The 23,632-nt window shown below is 42.6% G+C and overlaps 1 protein-coding gene across 4 annotated transcripts in view; it reads right to left on the reverse strand.

The window, feature by feature from the left end:
* The window catches only part of LOC119968742 (amyloid-beta A4 protein-like), a 238,056-nt gene that overhangs the window by 89,020 nt on the left and 125,404 nt on the right, over positions 1–23,632 (reverse strand). For all 4 annotated transcript variants that reach the window (XM_038801407.1, XM_038801405.1, XM_038801404.1 and 1 more), the window contains exons 5-6: positions 19,154–19,341; positions 2,451–2,605 (exon numbers count right to left, since the gene is read on the reverse strand). In XM_038801407.1, the coding sequence (XP_038657335.1) occupies positions 2,451–2,605; positions 19,154–19,341 (343 nt within the window). The remainder of the gene's footprint in view (positions 1–2,450; positions 2,606–19,153; positions 19,342–23,632) is intronic.

Raw genomic sequence — 23,632 nt, forward strand, 5'->3', positions numbered from 1 at the left:
AACACCCTGAATCAACACATTTTAAAAACCAGATAGCAACCTCCTGACATCACATATGGTGCATAATATCCAAAGGGTAAACAATGCAAAACCACAGTCCTGCGAATAGTTTAAAAAATGAAATTAAATCTGATGCTCAATTTGGAAGTCTGATTTCTCATACAATCATTCAGCGCGGGGTGGGGAGCATTTAACCTATTGTGCCTGTGCCAGTTCTTTGAAAGCCCGATCCAATTCAGTTCCACGTCTCAGCTTTTCCCCATAACCCTGCAAACTAGTCTTCAAGCATACATAGAGGTTCCTGTGAAATATGATTTCTGTGCCCTTTCAGGAAGTGCACTTCAGATCGGAGGAAAGCATTTCTCATTTCCCCTCTGGCACTTTTGCCGATTTAAATCTATGGCTTCTGGTTAATGATTCACTTGTCAAAGAAAATAATTTCTTCCTATTTGTTCTACCAAACCCCACAATCTGGAATAGCTCCAAAAGGCCTCACCTTAACCTTCTCCGATCGAAGGAGAACAATCCCAGCCTCTCCAATCCCTTCCCATAATAACAGCCTCTCATAGCTGTTCATCATTCTGGTAGAACACGTCTGTTCTATGAAGTGCTTCCCCAAAGTGTGGTGCCGAGAATTCTACTCAATATTCTAGCTGAGGCCCAATCAGAGATTTGTAAAAGCTCGCTGGCATTTGTATTCCATGCCCTTATTTACAAATCCAAGCATCCAAACACTTTCTAAACTTGCACTATCAAAGATTTTGAAGACAAGAATGCTTCAGGATCGTCTTGTTCATGAGTGCCAACTACATCAAAATAATTACAATTTTCTCCACCCTGATTCACTGAACAGTTTAGAAAGAGCTATAATGTTTCTGCATTGTCTGTTCTGTATAGGCAATTGTATTGTTAATCTGGAGGTCACCTCGCAAGATAAATCAGAACAGAGACAAACCAGTGCTCTGGAAAAGGAAATGAATGCTGCATTAAACCATAGTATCCATACTTGTAGCCCATACTATATGACCTTTCATTTTAGATCAATCAGTGCAAGTCTGAGATGTCATCCCAGGTTGACCCTTAGGCTCCTTCATTAATTTTGCTCCACACAAGTGAAGCTCGAGGTCCGTAGACTAATGAAGGATTTGATGCCCTTGAAGTGCTGACCTAAGATTAACAAGGCCAGATGTCGATTTCAGGTGAGCCTTGGGCCTACACGTTCTGGGACAGGGCTTTTCATGGGTAATGTAGGGAAAGGTTTCAGGAAACTGATTATTGCCCTATCAGTTTCACATTGCCTGCAGTAACATAGAGAGGATAGAATCATGTAAATCGGTCATCTTTCAATTCAATTTGCAATACGCTACACACATACACAAGCTTGGAATGTCACGAGTGAGACAGAACCATAAAGATCCCTTTTCTTCTTTAGCAGTAACTGCAGATGCTTTAATATATGTAGTGCACTTGTGCTGACAGTTCTTCATTAAATACCCATGCAAGTTTGGTCCAAGCATCGCTCTTGCAGTCAGCCCTCCATTTGAAAATGAAAATCGCTTATTGTCACGAGTAGACTTCAATGAAGTTACTGTGAAAAGCCCCTAGTCGCCACATTCCGGCGCCTGTTCGGGGAGGCTGTTACGGGAATCGAACCGTGCTGCTGGCCTGCTTGGTCTGCTTTCAAAGCCAGCGATTTAGCCCAGTGTGCTAAACAGCCCCTGTTTAGAGGGCAGAAATAGCAAATGTTAATTAGGCTTAAAAAATTCACAATGGCGTCAGAGAGTAACAATATAGTAAAAAGGAGGCTCTTGAACAACACTGGGGATGAGAACATTTTCCCAGTCCTTCCTGAAATGGAAGGCTGTATAAACTCTAATATTATTACACGCCTTTTACTGTAACAACCCTCCCCCGCCATTCTGCATGACGTTTCTCCCTCCACAGAACTCCCAAACTGGTTGTGTATTACCACGATATTGGCTTTATTTCAATGAGGAAAAACTCCTATGTTTTACATTTCCACAGTTTTCATAAAGAAAAATTGGAGAGATTTTTAAAAGTTATTTTGTGGGATGTGGGTGTTTCTGGTTAGGCCAGCATTTGTTGCCCATCCTTAATTGCCCTTGCCCCACATTGCTCTTGGTCTCACAGAGGGCAGTCTGGGTAAGGTGGGAACATTTCCTTCCCTAAAGTACATGAGTGAACTGGTTTTTACATCAATTGATGATAACTGTCATGATCACCATCAAATGAGTGTAATTTTATATTCTAAATGTGATTAATTACATTCAAATTCCACCATTTGAACCCATATGTCGTCAAGGCATTTGCATGGGCTTCTGGATTACTAGTCTAGTGACTTATCATATGTCACCATCTTCTCCCTACTACGGACAAAACTGTCTGCTGCAATAACGGTGTCAGTAGTAAAAACCGTTTATTTAATTTACCTCTCACAACTTCTTCAATTGCCTCTGTAGTAGTAGTGGTGCTACTGGTTGTATGTTCGGTGGGGTCTTCATACTGGTCTTCATCATCTTCACCATCCAGATCATCATCAATGTCACTTTCCTCCTCCATAGGCTGTTCTTCAATAATTTTATCGCTGAAACAGGAATGCAGAATAATTATTATTGAATTTAAGAGCATCTTTACAGTCTGTAATGTAACATGCTTAAGAGTGAACTGTCTTACATAATTTATTAGAAGCCAACTTGTGAAATAGAATATCACTTCACACAAGAAATGTAGCCAACGGTGAAGATTAGGTTGATGTAGCAGCAAAGACCCGAAACCCAAGTATCGCAAAATACTGTGAATATCTTTTCCACAATGTGATGAGGGGCAAGCCATCAGATCAAGTTCTCATCTATTTCAGAGTGCTATTTTAAAATATAGTGAGGTCAAGTGGTAAAGAAAACAAAAACCATTCAATGCTCAGCTTTCATGGTATTCTCATCCACTTCCATGGAGTTCAAATGTTAAAGACACCAGGTGCATGGAGTGAGACAGTAGAGGTCTGTAATTTGTTTGAATGAAAAATCAATTGTTAAGCAGCTGAAAACAAAGCCTTCTTCACCCTACTCAAAATATTGAATACCCATACAGGCTAATTCTCATCAATGAACTTGACAAAAAGTCCTAAATCTTCCATGCAAATAATTAAAGGTGACTATTACATCAAATCAAGTTTCTAAATGTCAGCAAGAAAGAAAGAGAACAAGTGTGAAAGAACTAACTTTCATTTGAATATTGTTAAAAAAAAGAGAGACATGACCAAACTTTTTGTCTTGCACTCATCAGGGCACTTTGCAAGAATGCCGATTAAGGGGGGTGGGATGACAATTTATACTGCATGAGAAGAAAATGTTTTTTCCTCCCCCTGTGCCCCGAGAATAAGATGAAACACTTTGTCATATTTTCTTTTCAGCAATACCCAAGTTCCGTAAACAAGTATTTACATTTTTATTTATAGAGCACCACCTTGTCCTTTCCTTTCCTGAGGACATTGCAAAAAAAAGGGAATCTAAAAACAAGAATGACTACACTTCAGGTTATCCAAACAAACATAAAAAACAATTCAAACAGCAACCACTAATTAGATAAATGACCAGTCAATTTATTTCTTAGTACAAGGAAATGTTGGCCAAGACATTGAGATAACTTTCCTGTTCTTCGAATATTACCAAATGTTCCATTGCATTTGGTGAAAAGGAAACAGGACCTCAACTGAACAGTTGATTTGAAAGGCAACAGTTTTCATAAATTGTCCAGTTACGTTCTATTAACCCGCTACCAACGTCAGGCTTACTGGTCTATAGCTCCCTGTTTTAGACCGGCTTGTTAGATGAATTGGACATTCTGAATTCTCCCTTAGTGTGCCCGAACTGGCACCGTAATGTGGCGAATAGGGGATTTTCACAGTAACGTCATTGCAATGTTAATGTCAGCCTACTTGTGACACTAATAAAGATTATTATTGTTTAAATAGTGGAATTACATTAGCTACCCTCCAAACTGCACAAATTGTTCCAGAGTCTATCGAATCCTGGAAGGCGATCACTAATGCATCTATTATTTTCTTAAGTGCTCTGGGATGTAGATTATCAGGCCCTGGGCATTTATCGGACTTCAATCCCATCAATTTTCCCAACTCAGCCATTTGTTTGTCCTCTATTATACATTCCTCTGTTTCTGACTGTAAGGGACCTACATTTATCTTCACCAATCTTTTTTTCTTCATGTACCTACAGAAATTTTTACAGTCAGCTTTTATGCTCCCTGCAAACCTACTCTTGTTTTCCCCATCTTAATCAATCCCTTAGTCCTTCTTTGCTCAATTCACAACTGCTTCCAATCCACAGACCTGTTCTCTTTCTTGGCTAATTTGTATGCTTCTTCCCTGGTCAAATACTCCTCTAATTTCCCTAGTAAGCCATGGATTGGCCACTTTTCCGGTTTTATTTTTGTGCCAGACAGGAACACACAGTTGTAGCTGTTCCCCCATGTGCTCCTTGAATATTTGCTATTGCCTATCCACTGTCATCCTTCAAGTAATCCTCGGTCGAAAAGCCAACACTTGCCTCATCATCGTAGTTTCCTTTATTAAGATTCAGGACCCTACTCCGAATCAATACTTCACTCTCCACCTTGATGAAATATTGTGGTCGTTCATCCCAAAGGGGTCTCTCAGAACTAGGTTACCAATAATACCGTTCTCATTGCACAGTACCCAATCTGGGATTGCCTGTTTGCTAGTTGGTTCCTCAACGTATTGGTCCAGAAAACCATCTCATTACACACTCTAGGAATTCCTCCCCTGTGGTATTGTGGGTAACTTGATTTGCCCAATTTATATGCAGATTAAAATCACCCATAATTGCAGATGTTCCTTATTAAGTGTCTCTAATTTCCTGTTTGATGCCATTCACAACTCACTACTGCAGTTTGAGAGTCTATATCTGACTCCCACTAATGTTTTCCCGTACCAGCCTCCCCGAACAGGTGCCGGAATGTGGCGACTAGGAACTTTTCACAGTAACTTCATTGAAGCCTACTCGCGACGATAAGCGATTTTCATTTCATTTTTGTCCCTTGGTGTTTCTCAGCTCTATCCATACAGATTCCACATCGTCAGAGATAACATCCTTCCTCACCATTGCATTAATTTCCTCTCTAACCAGCACTGTCACTCCACCACCTTTTCCTTTTTATCTGTCCTTCCGGAATACTGAATACCCTTGGACATTGAATTTCCCTCCTGGTTACCCTGCAGACATGTCTCCATCATCCCGATTATACCATACTTATTTATGTGATTATTTGCGTGATTAGTTCGGCTGCGTTATTGCAAATGCTCCGCGCGTTAAGGCACAAAAGCCGTTAAGCTCGTCTTTTTAACATCACTCATCTCACTCCCAATGTTTTTCATAGTGGCCCTGTTTGAATCTGGGCCTTGGTTTCTCTGCCCATCACTTTTTTTTATTCCCCTTTGTCTTTTGTTTTTGCCCTCATTTCCTCCTCCTCTGACTCCTTGCATAGGCTCCCAATCCCTGCCATTTTAGTTTAAATCCTCCTCAATAAGTACAGCAAATACTTTCTTTCCTCACTTCTCCATCCCCCCCATCCAGTTTGTACCGGTCCCAATGCCTCAAGAATCTGAAGCCCTCTCCCTCAGGCCATCTGTTCAGCCACATATTCATCCGATATATCCTGCTAATTCTATTCTGACTAGCACGTGCCACTGACCTTTGAGGTCACTACATTTGAGGTCCGACTTCTTAACTTTCTTCCTAACTCCCCAAATTCTACTTTTAGGACCTCATCCTTTTTCACCGATGTTGTTAGTACCGATGTATACAACAACCACTGGCTGTTTACCCCCACTCCAGAATGTTCTGAACCGCTTTGAGACTTCCTTGATCCTAGCACAGAGGCGCAACATACCATCCTGGAGTCTCATTTGCGGCCACAAAAATGCCAACCTATTCCACTGTCAACTGAATCCCCGTTAACTATTGCATTCCCACACGTTTTACTGCGGTGTAATGAATTTGGCTGTTGCTTCATTGCGGAGATGTCATTCCCCTCAACAGTATCTAAAATGGTACATTTGTTTTGCAGGGGAATGGGCCACAGGAGATTCTGCATTGCATTCCTCACGATCACCCATTTCCTTCCTGCCGCAGAGTCTGAGCCTGCGACACCTCCGCCTTGCGGATACTCCAGTGTTCGCAGCCTTACTCCAGCTCCGAAACCCGGGCTTCCAGGAGGTGTAGCTGGAGACACTTCCTGCACACATGCTGTTCTCGCACTGGAAATACAATATACCTGGCTTCTCACATGGAGAAAATCAAGGCTTTGAGCTTTCCTGTCTTGACTTACCCTTTTAAATTGAACCTTTGGAAGATGCTTAATACTGTCAGCGCGTGCCCATTCTATTATTAACACTGAAGGAACTAATCTATTTTCAGGTGAATTAACCTCAGGCAGGCTGTGAGTGGAATCGTCTTGTGCTGAAGGCCCCAACCGCAGTACTGGAAGGGCACGTCATTTCTGCTCAAAGTTGTAGCAGCTGACCAGAAGCAATTATGTGGTGGCTAGCTAATTACATTGACAGAGGCGAGAGCCCCAGTTAATAATGTGGTGGGGAGGCGCAGAAAGTGGTTAAACCCGCTGTTACCTCACAGGAAGGTCAGGCATCCATCCCTTGCCATCCAGCAGCTTTAGTCTGGCTGTTTGTGAGGGGACAGAGTTGAGTACCTGGGGTGTAGATACACCTATAGTGCTGGTAGGGTGGGAGTTCCAGGTTTCTGACCCAGCAACAAAGAGGGAATGGTGATATAGTTCTGAGTCAGGGTGGTCTGTGCCATGAAGGAAATGTTGTAAATGGAAGCATTCTTATGTGCCTGTTGCCATTGTCTTTGGATTGTGCTCGAGGTTACTTAATTTGGAAGGTTCTCTTGATAATGGATCTTGGACAGCATACCAGATTTACCCAACAGGCACACAGTAAACTGGAGAGAGTAACAGTGCAATCACCACTATAAATACAAGTCCACATACATGAGCATTCAATTAACTTTTAAGTGTCTTTGAAACAATCATCCATAAATTGCATTACTTGAACTAAAATCTTTGTGTTTAAGGAATTATAGCATCCGAGATTACCTCAAATGTTAATTGCCATTTTCCTTCAGGGTGGAATAAATTATGCAGGACGAAAAGTACACATTATCCTACGACTGTGAACTGTTTTATTGCCCACGCAATGAGAGCATTCACAGCAGACATATCCTGGAATACAATGTCGAACAAGTGCCAATCTATGACAAGATCAATTTCCATGTGCCTGGGCTGGACACACATTTACCATATTACTATTTGCCACCACATTTCTACTTACTGTGCGGCTGCACTAATAAACATTTTTGTGTGCACATTATGGGATGCTGCCAACATAGTTAAAATCACAAAGTATGCAACTGCTGTCCATAAATCAGGGATCGTGCCTAATGTGGTTCCGAGCCATTCTCTGCCTTCCCCACCTCTACCACCCAGAAGAACAAGGGCAGCAGATTCACAGGAATTCCACTGATGCAAGTTCCCCTCCAAGGTAATTGAAGAGGGTTCATCTACTCAGCCAGTATGGATGGAAGTTAAAAACAAGAAAGAAGCAGTTACTTTATTGGGAGTTTTCTATAAACCCCCCAATAGCAGCAGAGAGATAGAGGAACAGATTGGGTGGCAGGTCTAAGAAAAGTGTAGAAGTAACAGAGTTGTTGTCATGGGTGACTTCAACTTCCCTAATATTGACTGGAACCTCCTTAGTGCAAATGGTTTGGATGGAGCAGATTTTGTCGTGTGTACAGGAAGGATTCCTGACTCAATATGTAGATAGACCGACTAGGGAAGAGGCCATACTGGACTTGGTGCTCGGCAACGAACCAGGGCAGGTGTCAGATGTCTCTGTGGGAGAGCATTTCGGTGACAGTGTCCACAACTCCTTGGCCCTTTACCATAGTCATGGAGAGGGATAGGAACACACAGTATGGGATTGGATGTGTTTATTGTCACGTGTACCGGGGTACAGTGAAAAGTATTTTTCTGCGAGCAGCTCAACAGATCATTAAGTACATGGGAAGGAAAGGAAATAAAAGAAAATACATAATAAGGCAACACAAGGTATACAATGTAACTTCATAAGCACCACGGCATCGGATGACTAGCGTCGGTTGTTAGGCCGGGTTGGGAGCTCCGAATCGGCTCCAAATCAAGGTCGGGGCGTCACTTCCGGTTTGGGCCCGATCCACTTCCAGGTCGTGGAGGTCAGGTCGGGTCAAAAGGTCTCCACGGGCCTTGGAAGATGTTCAAGCCGGCATCGGATGAAGCATACAGGGTGTAGTGTTAATGAGGTCAGTCCATAAGAGAAAGTATTTAATTGGGGGAGGGGAAATTATACTGCTATGAGACAGGAGCTGAGGAGCATGGGGAAATGCACAACATTGCAAATGTGGGGATTGTTTAAGAAGCACTTGCTGCGAGTGCTGAATTGTTTTGTTCCACTGAGACGAGTAATGAATAGTAAGGTGAAGGAGCCTTGGATGACAAGAGAAGTGGAGCTTCTAGTCAAGAGGAAGAAGGAAGCTTACGTAAGATTGAGGAAACAAGGATCTGACTCGGCTCTAGGGGGTTACAAAATAGCCAGGAAGGAACTCAAAAATGGACTGAGGAGAGCTAGAAGGGGGCATGAAAAAGCCCTGGCGGGGAGGATTAGGAAAAACACTTATGTGAGAAATAAGAGGATGATCAGTGTGAGAGTAGGGCCGATCAGAGATAGTGGAGGGAACTTGTGCCTAGAGTCTGAGGAGATGGGGGAGGCCCTAAATGAATACTTTGCTTCAGTATGCAGTATGGGGCAGCACGGTAGCATGGTGGTTAGCATAAATGCTTCACAGCTCCAGGGTCCCAGATTCGATTCCCGGCTGGGTCACTGTCTGTGTGGAGTCTGCACGTCCTCCCCGTGTGTGCGTGGGTTTCCTCCGGGTGCTCCGGTTTCCTCCCACAGTCCAAAGATGTGCGGGTTAGGTGGATTGGCTATGCTAAATTGCCCGTAGTGTCCTAAAAAGTAAGGTTAAGGGGGGTTGTTGGGTTACGGGTATAGGGTGGAGACGTGGGTTTGAGTAGGGTGATCATTGCTCGGCACAACATCGAGGGCCGAAGGGCCTGTTCTGTGCTGTACTGTTCTATGTTCTATTCACTAGAGAGGGGGACCTGGTTGCTCATGAGAACAGTGTGAACCAGGTTAACAGACTCAAACACGTTGATATTAAGGAGGAGGATGTGCTGGAAATTTTGAAAAGCATCAGGATAGATAAGTCCCCTGGGCCTGATGGGATATACCCAAGGTTATTATGGGAAGCAAGGGAGGAGATTGCTGTGCCGTTGGCGATGATCTTTGCATCCTCACTCTCCACTGGAGCAGTACTGAATGATTGAAGGGAAGCGAATGCTGTTCCCCTGTACCCATAACCGCAGAAGTTAAAGGCAGGGACTCACCACTGCCAACTTCTCAAAGACAACTAGGTATGGGCAATAAACGCTAGCCTTTCCAACGACCGTCACATCACAATAAAGATGATCTTATGGCACTATTTCAAAGAGCAAGGGAGTTCACTTCCGTGCCCTGGACAATATTTTGTCTTCAGTCCAAACTAAAACAGACACATTGATCCTTTGGCAGAAGAGTTGGAACCAGAACACTCCGATTTAAAGTGATTGGAAAAATATAGACAAGATACGTGGAAAACTTTTTAAAAATGCAGTGAATGGCGATCTGAAATGCTTTTATCCTACACTGTAACAGCGACTATACAGCCAATGAAACACAGCATGTTGTGATTGAGAAGAGTACTTTTTCATGCAAGGTTGTCTGAACCCAGTCTGGAGAATAGTAAAACAAATGATCAGTATTCCTTACTGCTATCCAACAGTGCCTGCTGGAAAATGTATCTGTGGATTGTGATGCGTGAAAGGATAGGACTCTATTGTTCACCTGCAACCTGGGTCAGGGTAGGGAAAAAGTAACCAACTACTTTTATGTACAAACTATCACCCCAGATGCACTTTCATCAATTTAATAATAATAATTTTTAAAGTTACAAGTAGGCTTACATTAACACTGCAATGAAGTTACTGTGAAAAGTCCTTAGTCGCCACAATCTGGTGCCTGTTTGGGTACACAGAGGGAGATTTCAGAATGTCCAAATTTATCCAACAGCATGTTTTCCGGGACTTGCGGGAGGAAACCGGAGCACCCGGAGGAAACCCACGCAGACACGGGGAGAACGTGCAGACTCCGCACAGACAGTGACCCAAGCTGGGAATCAAACCTGGGACCCTGGCGCTGTGAAGCAACAGTGCTAACCACTGTGCTACCATGCCACCCCATCTTATGCCACAGTATTTGATTAGTATGCTGCAAGAGCATGGCATCAATAAGCAACTTATATTGCTATTACAAATTTACAACTTGAACAGCAGATTTTAAACCTAGTCAGAAGTAAATATTCAACCCAAGGCCACATATTCTTTGATATGTCTCACACAATGATAGATGGTAGAAACTCTCAATAAATTTCCTCCTCTCCCAGTAAAATATTACTCAGGAATTAAAAGACGTCAGACAACTGCCATTTCAATAGCTTTTTACTTGGTTTCAGGGATCAATTACATAAGTCATACAAACCAGAAAGTCTGAGGGCAGCCGTGTAAGTGTTCTAACAGGCCTCAGCACCTCAGGGTTAGAAAAGAGGAAAACAGATGCATCACCTGCTGGAAGTCTGCATCAGCTGGTGACAAGATTGGATTTGGCTGTCGGAGTTCATGCAACCAGTCAACTTCTAGTCAATGCTCACTCACAAACAGTCACTGAAGTGAAATACTGGAAGGTGATTGTACCCAATGGAACTGCACCTCAGAGTAGTAAATGGAGGACAAAAAGTTAGTATTTGTGGCTGCTCCAAGTTTTCTATCTTCTAAAATTGCCCTCTTCTGAAAGGGTTCAGCATTCTCCATTTTCATTTTGGGGCTGGTATAGCACACGGCTAAATTGCTGGCTTTGAAAGCAGACCAGGGCAGGCCAGCAGCACAGTTCAATTCCCGTACCAGCCTCCCCGAACAGGCGCCGGAATGTGGTGACTAGGGGCTTTTCACAGTAACTTCCTTTGAAGCCTACTTGTGACAATAAGCAATTTTCATTTTCATTTCATTCATTCAGAATGGATTTTATTTGCCTCCAACAAGATTCCCATTTTGCCGGAGACTTGTGTATTTTGTTTCACTGCCACAAGATGCAGGTTTACCATATGCAGCAATTCTTAGAGGAATATTTGTTATCATTTGAGACACCAGTGACTTGATGCAAACTAATCCTTTTTGCTTATGAACACACTGATGTAAAATCTGTTGAATCATCCTTGCATGTGTGATGAAAATGGCTCAAAAAAGTCGTTTGAAACAAAACATTATTGAAATTTTGAGTTGAATCTTGTTTTGAGTCTTCATCTGAAATGTTAACCCTGTTCCTCTCTCCACTGATGCCAGACGGAGTATTTTCAACACTGCTTTTTTCCCCCCAGATTTCCAGTATCTGCAGTATTTTGCTTTTAAGAAAAGAATTGCTGAATTCTTGCTGAGGAAATCACTTTCCCTTTAAAGAGGACAAAAATGTATGTACAACCACAAGGAGCAGGAATTGATCACATTTAGTGTTTTACATCTAATATTAATAATCTTCATCAGTGTCACAAGTAGGCTCACATGAACACTGCAATTAAGTTACTGTGAAAATCCCCTAGTTGCCACACTTCAGCACCTGTTCGATTCCACGGAGGGAGAATTCAGAATGTCCAATGCACCTGACAAGCATGTCTTTTGGGACTTGTGGGAGGAAATGGGAGTACCCGGAGGAAACCCATGCAGACACAGGGAGAACGTGCAGACTCCGCACAGACAGAGACCCAAGCCGGGAATCGAACCTGGGTCCCGGGCGCTGTGAAGCAATAGTGCTACCGTGCCTCATGGGTACTTTGATATTTAGTCACTGTTGTAACATAGAAAACGCAGTCAGATCCCACATAATAACTTCCAAATAATAATGAGCAGCTGATAAGTTTTAGGTGCTGGTTAAGGCCGAAAGATCAGGGAGTACTCTCGTGCTTTGCTCCAAAATATTGCCACGGGATCCTTTATGTCCATCTGAGGGAACATATGGGGCCTAAAATCTTATGCCCCATTTGAAAGATGACACCTCCAAAAGTGCAGCACTCCCTCAGTGCTGTGCGGCATTGCAGCTGAAGTCTAGATTTTGTGTTTAAGCTTCTGAAGTGAGTTGTGAACCCACACTCTCCTGACTCTGCAGTAAAACAGTTGAACCACAACTAAGTTAGCCAAGTTGTATGAAATTCCTTCAAGGCTAATGACCAAACACAGAAGGCTGACAAGACAAAAGGACACATGGCTAGGGTCTGAAAGAAACATTGGATTTGAACTGGAGCTGAACAATGAACATTCAATCAGTCTCCGATATATTTATAGAGCAGTGATTCCACAAAGGCTTTATTATTTCAAAACTTTCTGCCAAGGCGGACAAGCTTGTACTATTGCCAAATTAATGATATATCATAATTTACTTCAAAAGCAGTTTAATTTTTAATGCAGCCTTTTGTGATCATGATTACTACTTGGGTAAGACTCGCTTTTAAAAGCAGGTTTTATTCAATTGATGCAAAACACTCATTATTTTACAGATTATATACAGTGTCAGTTCTGTTTATAAGTTGACAAATACAAGACTAATCTATTTTTTAAAAAGCTCTTTTTGTTAATTCACTTCCCTTCTTGATAGACATTGTAGGTCACAGAAGTAACCATTTACATGGGAATTATGCAGAGGACGGTTAGGGAGTTCAACCATAAGGTTGAACTCCCTAACCCATATCCTGCCTACGCCAGATATGAACTGACGAGTTACCGCCTATGGATAGAAATATTGTGCGTGATGTCATGTCCAAACAACAGCCCCATTTTTGGTGCATATAACCGAGAACAACCCCACTATCAAATGGGACTCCTTTTTTGGCCTCGGCGAGGAACGCCCCGCTGAGGCAACAATTACCTCACTTCAAGCTGAGCTCATCGGTGCAGAAAGATATCGGGATGCCATTTTTAAATACCACCCGATGTTTTAACCCTCCTCGGACACTCCACCATGGCCTCCGAACCCCGCCACAGTCCCAACTTGCCTCTTCGGGGGTCCTCGCGCTCCCCCTCACCCCACCTCTTAAGGACAGGGTATCTCAGCAGCCCTAAGGTGCCCGGCTGACAGCAAGAGTGCTAGGGTACCACCCTGCCCAGAGCCCAATCACCCGGGGGCCTCCGATGGACTGGGAGATTTCCCCCAGGTGCTGTTATGCCTGGTCCACATTTGTGTGGGCCAGTGCTAAATGGCGCCATGGCGAGGTCTTCCAGACGCGGGCATTCGTTCCTCAGCCTCAGGAGCATCGGACGTTGACATATTTAGAAGAGCCTAATGGCTCACTTTGATATGTAAACCTGGTTCTCGCCCAGCGGGAGCAACATCCAGGTCGAGACATCTCGCGAGGCATTCCGAGCGTCGCAAATCTTGCAAGAGGCCACAACCTTATCATGTCACAGTTGGGCGCAACGAGGCAGTTCGAGCGCATCCCTTTTGTTCGAGTCTCTTTAAACGCCTGTTTCTCAAACTGTATCGCATGAGTGCTTTGAACTGGCCTGTTGCTGCTCGGACTGACCTGGAACCATTTCCTGAATAAGGATGTCACATTTGGCAATCTCCAATTCTCTGGCACCTCCAAGAAGATCGAAAAATTATGGCAATCCCTACCGCTATTTCTACAACACAGTAGTACAACGCCTTCCCTACTCAGTGCTGCAACCTGAGCACCCTTTTTTTTAAGGCAATATTAAGGAAGGACAGACAGAAACAAAAAGGGGTTGCATTTCTGGTTAAAGAAATTAATGCAACAGTGAGCACAGATATTCGCTATGATATGGAATCTGTATGGGTAGAGCTGAGAAACACCAACGGGCAAAAAATGTTATTGGGGGTTGTACATACATCCCAAACTTAGTGGTGATGTTCAGAATGGCATTAAACAGGAAATCAGAGGTGTATGCGCTAAATGAACAATTGTAATTATGGGTTACTTTAATCTGCAGATAGATTGGCCAAATCAAATTAGTAGCAATACCGCAGAGAAGGAATTCCTGGAGTGTATACAGGATGGTGGTCTGGACCAATACATTGAGGAACCAACTAGAGAAAAGGCCATCCTAGACTGGGTATCGTGTAATGAGAGAGGAATAATTGGCAATCTAATTGCGCGAGGCCCCTTGGAGATGAGTGATCATAATATGATAGAATTCTTCATCAAGATAGAGAGAGACGTAGTTGATTCTGAGACAGGGTCCTGAATCCAAATAAAGGAAACTAAGATGGTATGGAGACAAGAGATGACTATGATGAATTGGGATTGGGAAATATTAAATAAAGGGATGTTGGTGGATAGGCAATTGAAAACATTCAAAGAGCATATGGGTGGACTGCAGCAATTGTTCACTCCTGCCTGGTGCAAAAAAAAACAGGAACGGTGCCAAACCATGACTTACAAGGGAAATTAGAGGAAAAGGCAGAGAAATTGGTCAGAAAAAAGAGCAGACTTAAGAATTGGGAGCAATTTAGAATTCAACAAAGGAGGACAAAAGGATTGATTGAGAAGGGGAAAATAAGGTACAACAGTAAGCTTGCGGGGAACATAAAAAAACAACCATAAAAGGTTTCAATAGGTACGCGAAGAGAAAAGAATTGAAGACAAATGTAGGCCCATTACAATCAGAAACAGGGGAATTTATAATGGGAAACAAAGAAATAGCTGACCAATTAAATACATGATTTGGTTCTCTCTTCACAAAGGGAAAAACAAATAACATCCCAAATGTTAGTGAACACAGAATTTAGTGAAATGGAGGAACCAAAGGAAATCCGTATTCGCAGGGAAACAGTGTTGGGGAAATTAATGGGATTGAAAGTTAACAAATCCACAGGGCTTGATGATCTATATCCCAGAGTACTTAAGAAAGTGGCTGTAGAAATAGATGCATTGGTGGTCATCTTCCAAGATTCTACAAACTCTGGACCAGTCTCTACAGATTGGAGGGTAGCTAATGTAACCTCAATATTTAAAAAAAAGGGAAGGAGAGCGAAAGCAGGGAATTATACACTAGTCAGCCTGACGTCAGTAATGGGGAAAATGCTCAAGTCTACTATAAAAGATTTAGTAGCAGGGCACTTGGAAAACCGTGTCAGGGTTGGACAGAGTCAGCATGGATTTACGAAAGGGAAATAATGCCAGACAAATCTACTGGAATTCTTCGAGGATGTCACTAGTAGAATTGATGAGCAGGAGCTAGTGGATGTGATATATTTGAACTTTCAGAAGGTTTGACAAAGTCCCACATAAGGGATTAGTGTGTAAAATTAAAGCATGTGATTGGGGGCAGTGCATTGAAATGGGATAGAAAACTGGTTGGTAGACTGGAAACAAACAACAGGAATAAACGGGCCTTTTTCCAAGTGGCAGGCAGTGACTAGTAAGGTACAATAAGGATCAGTGCTAGGACCCCAGCTATTCACAATGTATATTAATTATTTAGATGAGGGAATTAAATGTAATATCTCCAAATTTGCAGATGGCACAAAGATGGGTGGGAGGGTGAGCTGTGAGGAGAATATAGAGATGCTTCAGTGTGATTTGGAAAAGTTGAGGGGACAAATTCATGGCAGATGCAGTATATAACGTGAATAGGAGGTTATCCACTTTGGTAGCAAAACAGGAAGACAGATTATCTGAATGGCTATCGATTGAGAGGGGGGCATGTGCAATGAGGCCTGGTGTCCTTGTCCACCAGTCGCTGAAAGTAAGCATGCAGGTGTAGCAGGTAGTAAAGGCGGCAAATATATGTTGGCCTTCATAGGGCAGCAAAGTAGCATAGTGGTTAGCATGGTTGTTTCACAGCTCTAGGGTCCCAAGTTCAATTCCTGGCTTGGGTCACTGTCTGTGCGGAGTCTGCACGTTCTCCCCGTGTGTGCGTGGATCCTCCGGGTGCTCCGGTTTCCTCCCACATTCCAAAGATGTGCAGGTTAGGTGGATATGCCTTGCTAAATTACCCTCAGTGTACAAAAAGGTTGGGTTGCGTCTGCAATGTAAATAATATGATTCTATCTATGATAATAGTGAGAGGATTAGAGGTCAGGAGCAGGGATGTCTTGCTGCAATTATACAGGACCTTGGTGAGGCCACACCTGAATACTATGTGCAACTCTGGTCTTCTTATCTGAGGAAGGAAGTTCTTGCTCTTGAGGGAGTGCAGCAAAGGCTTGCGAGGCTGTTTCCTGGGATGGCGGGACTGAAGTATGAGGAAAGATCGAGTCGGTTACAATTATATTCGCTGGAGCTTTAATGGGGTGGGGTGGGGGGAAAGATTCCTACAGGGCGACACAGGGTAGATGCAGGAAGGATGTTCCTGATGGCAAGGAAAGCCCAGAACCAGGGGGCACAATCTAAGGAAATAGGCTAAACCATTTAGGACAGAGATAAGGAGAAACCTCTTCACCCAGAGTGGTGAACCTGTGGAATTTGTTACCAAATTAAGCAATTGAGGACAAAACATTGCATGTTTTCAAGGAGTCAGATATTTCTCTTGGGGCTAAAGGGTTCAACGGATATGAGGAGAAAGCAGAAACAGATTACTAAATTGGATGAATTTATTATTATAATGAATGGCAGAGCATGCTCGTAGGGCTGAATGGCCTTTCCTGCTCCTACTTTCTATGCTTTTTCCTTCTCAATCTTTTCTGACCACTTTATATCCTTGTATAAGTTTCCACTCCTCTTCATTTTTAAGCCACTTTTCATTATTAGTCCATAGTCCTACACTATTTATGCTTGCAGCTCACCACATTGTGCATGTACACACATGATGTAATCCTTTCATATGATTCCTCATAGCACATTTTTGTCTGCTCTTATCCAATGTGGAACCACTGTCTTCTCGAAGACTGCCCAGCATTCTTACTTTGTGGTCCTTATTCCTCATCCCTGTTGCTATATGCTGGTTGCCATCTCCCTGACAATTTAGTTTAAACCCTTCCCAACCACACTCGTGCACCTCCCCACGGGTCACCACACTTTAGGAAGGATGTGAATATGCTTACGAGATTTTTACCAGAATAGTTACAGGGTAGGGAATTTTAGTTACAAGGTTAGGTTGGAAAAGGTGGGATTGCTCTCCTTGGAGCAAAGGAGGTTGAGGGGACATTTGATTGAGGTGTACAAGATTATGCTAGGTTTAGATGAGGGACACAAAAGAAAAACTGTCCCTGTGAGCTAATGGTTAAAGGGGTGGGGGGGGGGGGGGGGGGGGGGGGGGGATAGATTTAATGTTCTGGGCAAGTGATGCCGGGGTAATATGAGGAAAACCCTCACCTGGAACTTGTCCATTGGACTGGTGGAAGCTGAGATGATAAATGATTTCAAAAATTAATTGGATGGGCTGTCACAGGAAATAAACTTGCAGGTAATGGGGATTGAGGAGTGGGATTGCCTGGATTACTTTGCGGAAGCCAGCGTAGGCTCAATACACTAAATGGGCCCCCTTCTGTGCCATACGTTACGCTATTAACATGGGTTCAAGGAGACAAATTATAATGCCACGAATACCATGCCAGCTGAGATCATTTAACAATGCAGGCTATGAATTATACTTGGGATCTGCTGATCTTTTTGTTAATTTTTCCAATTAGGGGCAATTTAGCATGGTCAATCCATCAACTCTGCGCATCTTTGGGTTGTGGCCGTGAGACCCATGTAGGCACGGGGAGAATGTGCAACCCCACAAGGACAGTGACGGAACCCAGGTCCTCAGTGCTGTGAGGCAGCAGTGCTAACAGTTGCGCAACCGTGCCGCCCTGGGACTGCCTGATCTATATATCTCAGATACTTGCTCGGTAAACTGCCCGAATAATCGAGAGCCACTATTATATTCTCCTATAACATAAATGTAACATTTCACATTGCTTTTTATTGTCTGCTAGGAATGTGAAAATCAAATAAAATGCCACGTAAATAGCAAAGAGTGCCTCTGTATTTAATAGCTACAAAATTGTGAATTACAAAGAAGTTTGTAACTCTCGTGGGCTAGAAATTAAGCAGTTTGTGTTTAATCTGGACAAAAGTTTTTTATGGATGTTTGGGCGCAAAATGCTTATGAAGGAATTACAGAAAACAATGTTAAAACATGTTGCTCTCAAATGTTCAGCAGCAACCCTCAGTTTTAAAATCTTGGCTGAGGGGCAGCACGGTGGCAGGGGGGTGGGTTAGCATTGTTGCCTCCTGGTGCTGAGGACCCGGGTTCAATCCTGGCCCCTGTCCGCGTGGAGTTTGTACATTCTCCCCATGTCTGTGTGGGTCGAACCCCCACAACCCAAAGAGATGTGTAGGTTAGGTCAATTAGGTACCCTAAATTTATATTAAAAAATAAAATAAAATCTCAGTTGAACAGTTGTCGATTATGTGGAGGTTAGAAATCAGCAGCAATTTACTGTTAAAACTGTAACCCAGAGTCAAACTATAACTGAATTGACATCTTAAAACATCCATCAAAATCTTGATATTCACAAATCTCCATTAACTTTATTTAAAAATACTCTTAAATGGAAAGTTTAATAAATCATGACATCCTGCCACAGATAATTATTACAATTTTTCTTTGTGATTCCAAGCAATTTGATCATCCAAAATATCACACTTGAAAAATTATTCTTTATGCTGTATACATTTTAACAATTAAGGCCAAGGGAAGTTCCCGTTTCACATACCCTTGAACACCATTCTTATTGGGTAGATTGTCTCAATGCAATTTAAAATATATAAACCTTATTTATCACTTTATGTTCTCATTGAATTGATCAATATTGCCTCATGTAAATTTGGTTTTGTTGATGAAAAACATGGGGAGCTAAAAATAAAAATAAATGGTGGAACATGATAGTCACCTGCCATCTGCATAGTCTGCATCATCTCCTCCCCACCAGACATCCGAATCCTCATCCATGTCAGAGTCAATCTTATCGTTTTCCTCTGGAATGGGACAGCAAACAAACTCTACTCCACGAAACTCGTCAATTCCGCAAGGTAGCAGCATCCCATAGTCATGCAGGTTCATGATCTTGTCACCACAGGTCTGGAAAAAATGGGGAAAAAAATAAACAACATCTCACAAACACACTCGGTCCTGATGCTATTGAAGGCTTTTTGCCTACATTCAACATTTATTTTGTTTACGGCCAAATGAGCTTAGTTGATTTCATAAGTGAAAGTGCCAGATATCTGCTTCATACCATTACCCCTGTGGATCCAGATTTTTCGAGTGGATAGCAAACCTCTTCTGGGATCGTCTGGAGGTTGGTCAAGAAAAAGCATATTCCTTTTTGCACACAGGAGTTTTGAATGCACAAGAGTGTGAGCGAGACACATGATATTAAAGAGACATGTTTATAAGAGGTTTGTGAGAGGCGGGTAGTGGGTGCGGGACGAGATTAAGAAGGTACGAGGAGGGTGGAAAAGATTTTAAAAAGTTGGATGGAGAAAGGAATGAAACTCTTAAACCAAGATTACTACAGCTCAAATTAAATTAATCGGCATTAAATGTTGGAGGTGGCAGTGGAGCATCATTAATAAAATATTAAAGGAAAACATTTCAGTAATACTGAAAACTCTAAGCTACTGGGCAACCAAATGTCAGATAACGTACAAGTTGAAAGTTGCAACACTGCAAAGGCCTTCTTAACATCTCCGTTCTCTCATTTTCCCTTCTACTTGTAAATGTTATAAATAACTCTTATTTAGTATGGATTCTGGAAACCTGAAATAAAAATAGAAAATGCTGGAAATGCTCAGCATTTTCTATTTTTGTTGTACATAATTAAACTTGATGCGGAGACAGCAGAACCTTTGAGAGGTTGAGAATTGACAAACTTGAACTGAAAAACCTATTAACAATTTGATCCATTTGTCCGGTTTTAAATTTTATTAACCTGAATTTCAAATCTAATGCAGATGCATTCTAAACATTAATATTTGAATCACGGTCTGAATGCACTGATAATACAAAAACACCTCAATTATTTGGTTAGATTTTAACAGGCATGGAGAAAGGGCAATGTGGGAAGATAACCTTCACTTAACTTTATTCATACAAAGCAACTCTACACCACTGAACTCAACAAGAAACTGGCCTATTAAAAGTCAACCCTGTTTGAAAGACTGATTTTAAAGTACAGAGGAACAGGAGAACGTTATTCTCAAAGCCTCTAATCTCATTCAGCTATGGAGAGTGGCAAAGGAGAAAAGAGAGCAGGCAGTACATGTCAGGAAAAAAAAAGTGGTATCTATTTTTCATAGAGGTGGAGGAGAAATGGTCAGAACGAACCTAAGTTGCTTGCCTGCACTACCCAGTAACAATCTGCACAGTGCTATTGGTAGAAGTCACACAACATCTCCTTTCTTGGGAGGAAATATCCCGCAAGACCTGTGATGGGGATGGGTGTTAGTAGAGTATTGAAGTGGCATTCTGTGTAGTCTATGTTGAGTTTCACATTTATAAACTCCACACTTCCATGTTTCCAGCCACTGAAGTGGAGACAATTCAGAGGGTACAGCTTATTTATTTGGAAAAGGGAAAAAATAACAATCACCAGACAGGTGCAGCAGGTAATCGGGAAGAGCAATGAAAAGTTGGCCCTTACTTCAAGGGGTTGGAGTATAAAGCAGGAAGTCTTGCTGTAACTGTACAAAGGTACAGGTGAGACCATATCTGGAAAACTGGGAGCAGTTTTGGTTGCCTGATTTAAGGAGACATTACTTCATTGGAGGTGGTTCAGGGTAAATTCACTAGGATGATCCCCTTGTATGGAGGGATTGCCTAATGATCAAAAGTTAAACAGTTTTGGACTCTACTCATTGGAATTTAGAAGATTGAGAGGTGATCTCATGAAGCATAGGATTTTAAGGGCTTGACAAGGTAAATGCTGAGAGAACTCTTGTGGGAGAGCCTTGGACCAGAGGGCATAGTCTCAGAATAAAGGGTGCCAATTTAAGACTGAGGTGAGGAGGAATTCCTTCTCTGATGGTGGAGTGTCTTTGGAACTTCTTGCCTCAGAGAGCTGAGGTGGCAGAGTCCTTGTGTATATTTAAGGCTGAGATAGATTCTTGATCAGCAAGGGAATCAAGGGTTACGAGGAAAGGGCAGGTAAATGGACATGTGGTATGTTGGATCAGCCATGATCCCAATGAATGGCGGAGCAGGCTTGAGGGGCCGGATGGCCTACTCCTGTTCCTATTTATTATGGTCTTACTTGTTCTCCTAAACCTTGGCAGACATGAGGACAGAATAGAGACCTTCAAATCACAGAAGGTCAAGAACACAGTAAAACCAACGTAGTGGAGATTTGTAAAGTAACTAAGAGGCATCAAAAAATCCAATCAACCAGCAACTTATATTTATATATAGCACCCTTAATGTAATAAAATGCCCCAAAGTGTTTCACAGGGGCAACATTTTTGCACAACTTATGTTTATACAGTGCATTTAAAGTAATAAAATGCCCCAAGGCACTTTTAAAACCCAACTTGACTGAATGGCAGGAAACAAAGCATAATGATCGATGGGTGTTTTTGTGATTGCAGGGTCACATCTAGCAGGGATCTAGAGGGCTCAGTATGAGGGCCCATGCTTTTGTGGTACAGATCAATGAATTAGACTGAAACGTATGGTGTAAAATTGAAAAGTTTTGAAGCTTGCAGATGGAACAAAAATTGTCTGTGATTGATAGTGAGGAAGGAAGTTGGAGACTCAAAAAAAGATAGTGAAGTGGAGGGAGAATTGAGAAGTAATTACATCAGTGTAGGTTAAACAAGGCAAGAGAATACACAAATGATAGGATACTGAGAAGCACAAGGACCTTGGAACACATGTCCACAGTTTTGTGGAAGTCATAAGACAGATAATTGAAATAAATGTTTATGGGATGTGTACATCGCATTCATTTCTCACTCCTAATTGCCCTCAACAAGATGGTGGTGAATAGCCTTTTTGAACTGAAGTCCACATGGCACCCACAGTGCTGTTGTGAGCTAATTCCAGGATTTTGACAGTGTCAGTGAAGGAGTGGCAATATACATTTTGTTTCAGGTGAATGCGGTGTCACTTTGATGGGAACTTGCAGGTGACGTTCCAATGCACTTGCTGCCTTTGTTCTCCGAGGTGGTGCTGAACATTGTGCAATCAGTAAATATCCACACTTCTGATCTTATGATGAAGGGAAAGTCATTGATAAAGCAGCTGGAAATGGTTGGGATGAGGATACTATCCTGAGGAAGTCCTGCAGTGATGTCCTAGGACTGAGATAACTAGGCTGCAACAAGCACAACCATCTTCCTTTATGCAAGTGGAGAGCTTTCCCCAATTCCCATTGACTTAAATTTTAGTTCAGCTCATTGATGCCATCCTTGGTTAACATTGTTTTGGTATCAAGGGCAATCACTCTCACCCCTTGTTTAGACCAAAGCTGGAAATGAGGTTTGGGGTCAAGCGGCCCTTTCAGAATCCAAAGAGAGCATCCATAAGCAGGTTATGGCTGGGTAAGTGCTACTTGATAGCACTGTTGATGAAATCTTCCACCACTTTGCTAATGGTTGAGGACAGATTAATGGGGCAGTAAATTGAACTGATTGGATCTGTCCTGCTTTGTGAATAGGTCATTGTCAGGTAAACGTCAGTGCTGTGGATGCACTGAACAGTTGGATCTAAGGGTATGACTAACTCTGCTGCAGGAGTCTTGAGTACTACTGTCGGGATATTATCAAACTTTTTGCTGTACCAGTGCCTTCAACTGTTTCGTTATTTTACATGGAGTGAATCAAATCAGCAGAAGTCTGGCATCTGTGATCCTGGACGTCTCAGGAAGAGGCAGCAATGGATAATGTTCTCTGCACTTCTGGTTAAGATGGTTGCAAGCAGACCACCACGGCAAACACTATTAGAAGAGCTACTGGTAGACATCCTAGGCAGAGGGAACTGTAGTGACATGTACAAACGACTGCTGGAGAGGGCCGATACCGAACTGGACATGACAAGGAGGAAATAGGAACAGACCTAGGGTTCGAAATAGGGTGGGGATTCTGGAGCAAAGCCTCCATATGCACAAGGCTCAACCTAACGCAGCTAAAAGCGGTACATAGAGCCCACTTGGCCAGAATCCGAATGAGCAGCTTCTTCCCGGAGGTGGAGAATAGATGTATATGGTATATTGTGGGATAGGCTAGGCCATAAGGTTACAACCACGCCCACATGTTCTGGTCTTGCCCTAGACTTGTTGGATACTGGACAACCTTTTTCGAGGCAATGTCCAAAGTGGTGGGGATGAGAGTGGAGCCATGCCCGAAAGTGGCGGTCTTTGGGGTATCAGACCAGC

The sequence above is a fragment of the Scyliorhinus canicula genome, chromosome 7, assembly GCF_902713615.1.
Source record: "Scyliorhinus canicula chromosome 7, sScyCan1.1, whole genome shotgun sequence".
Lineage (NCBI taxonomy): Eukaryota > Metazoa > Chordata > Chondrichthyes > Carcharhiniformes > Scyliorhinidae > Scyliorhinus > Scyliorhinus canicula.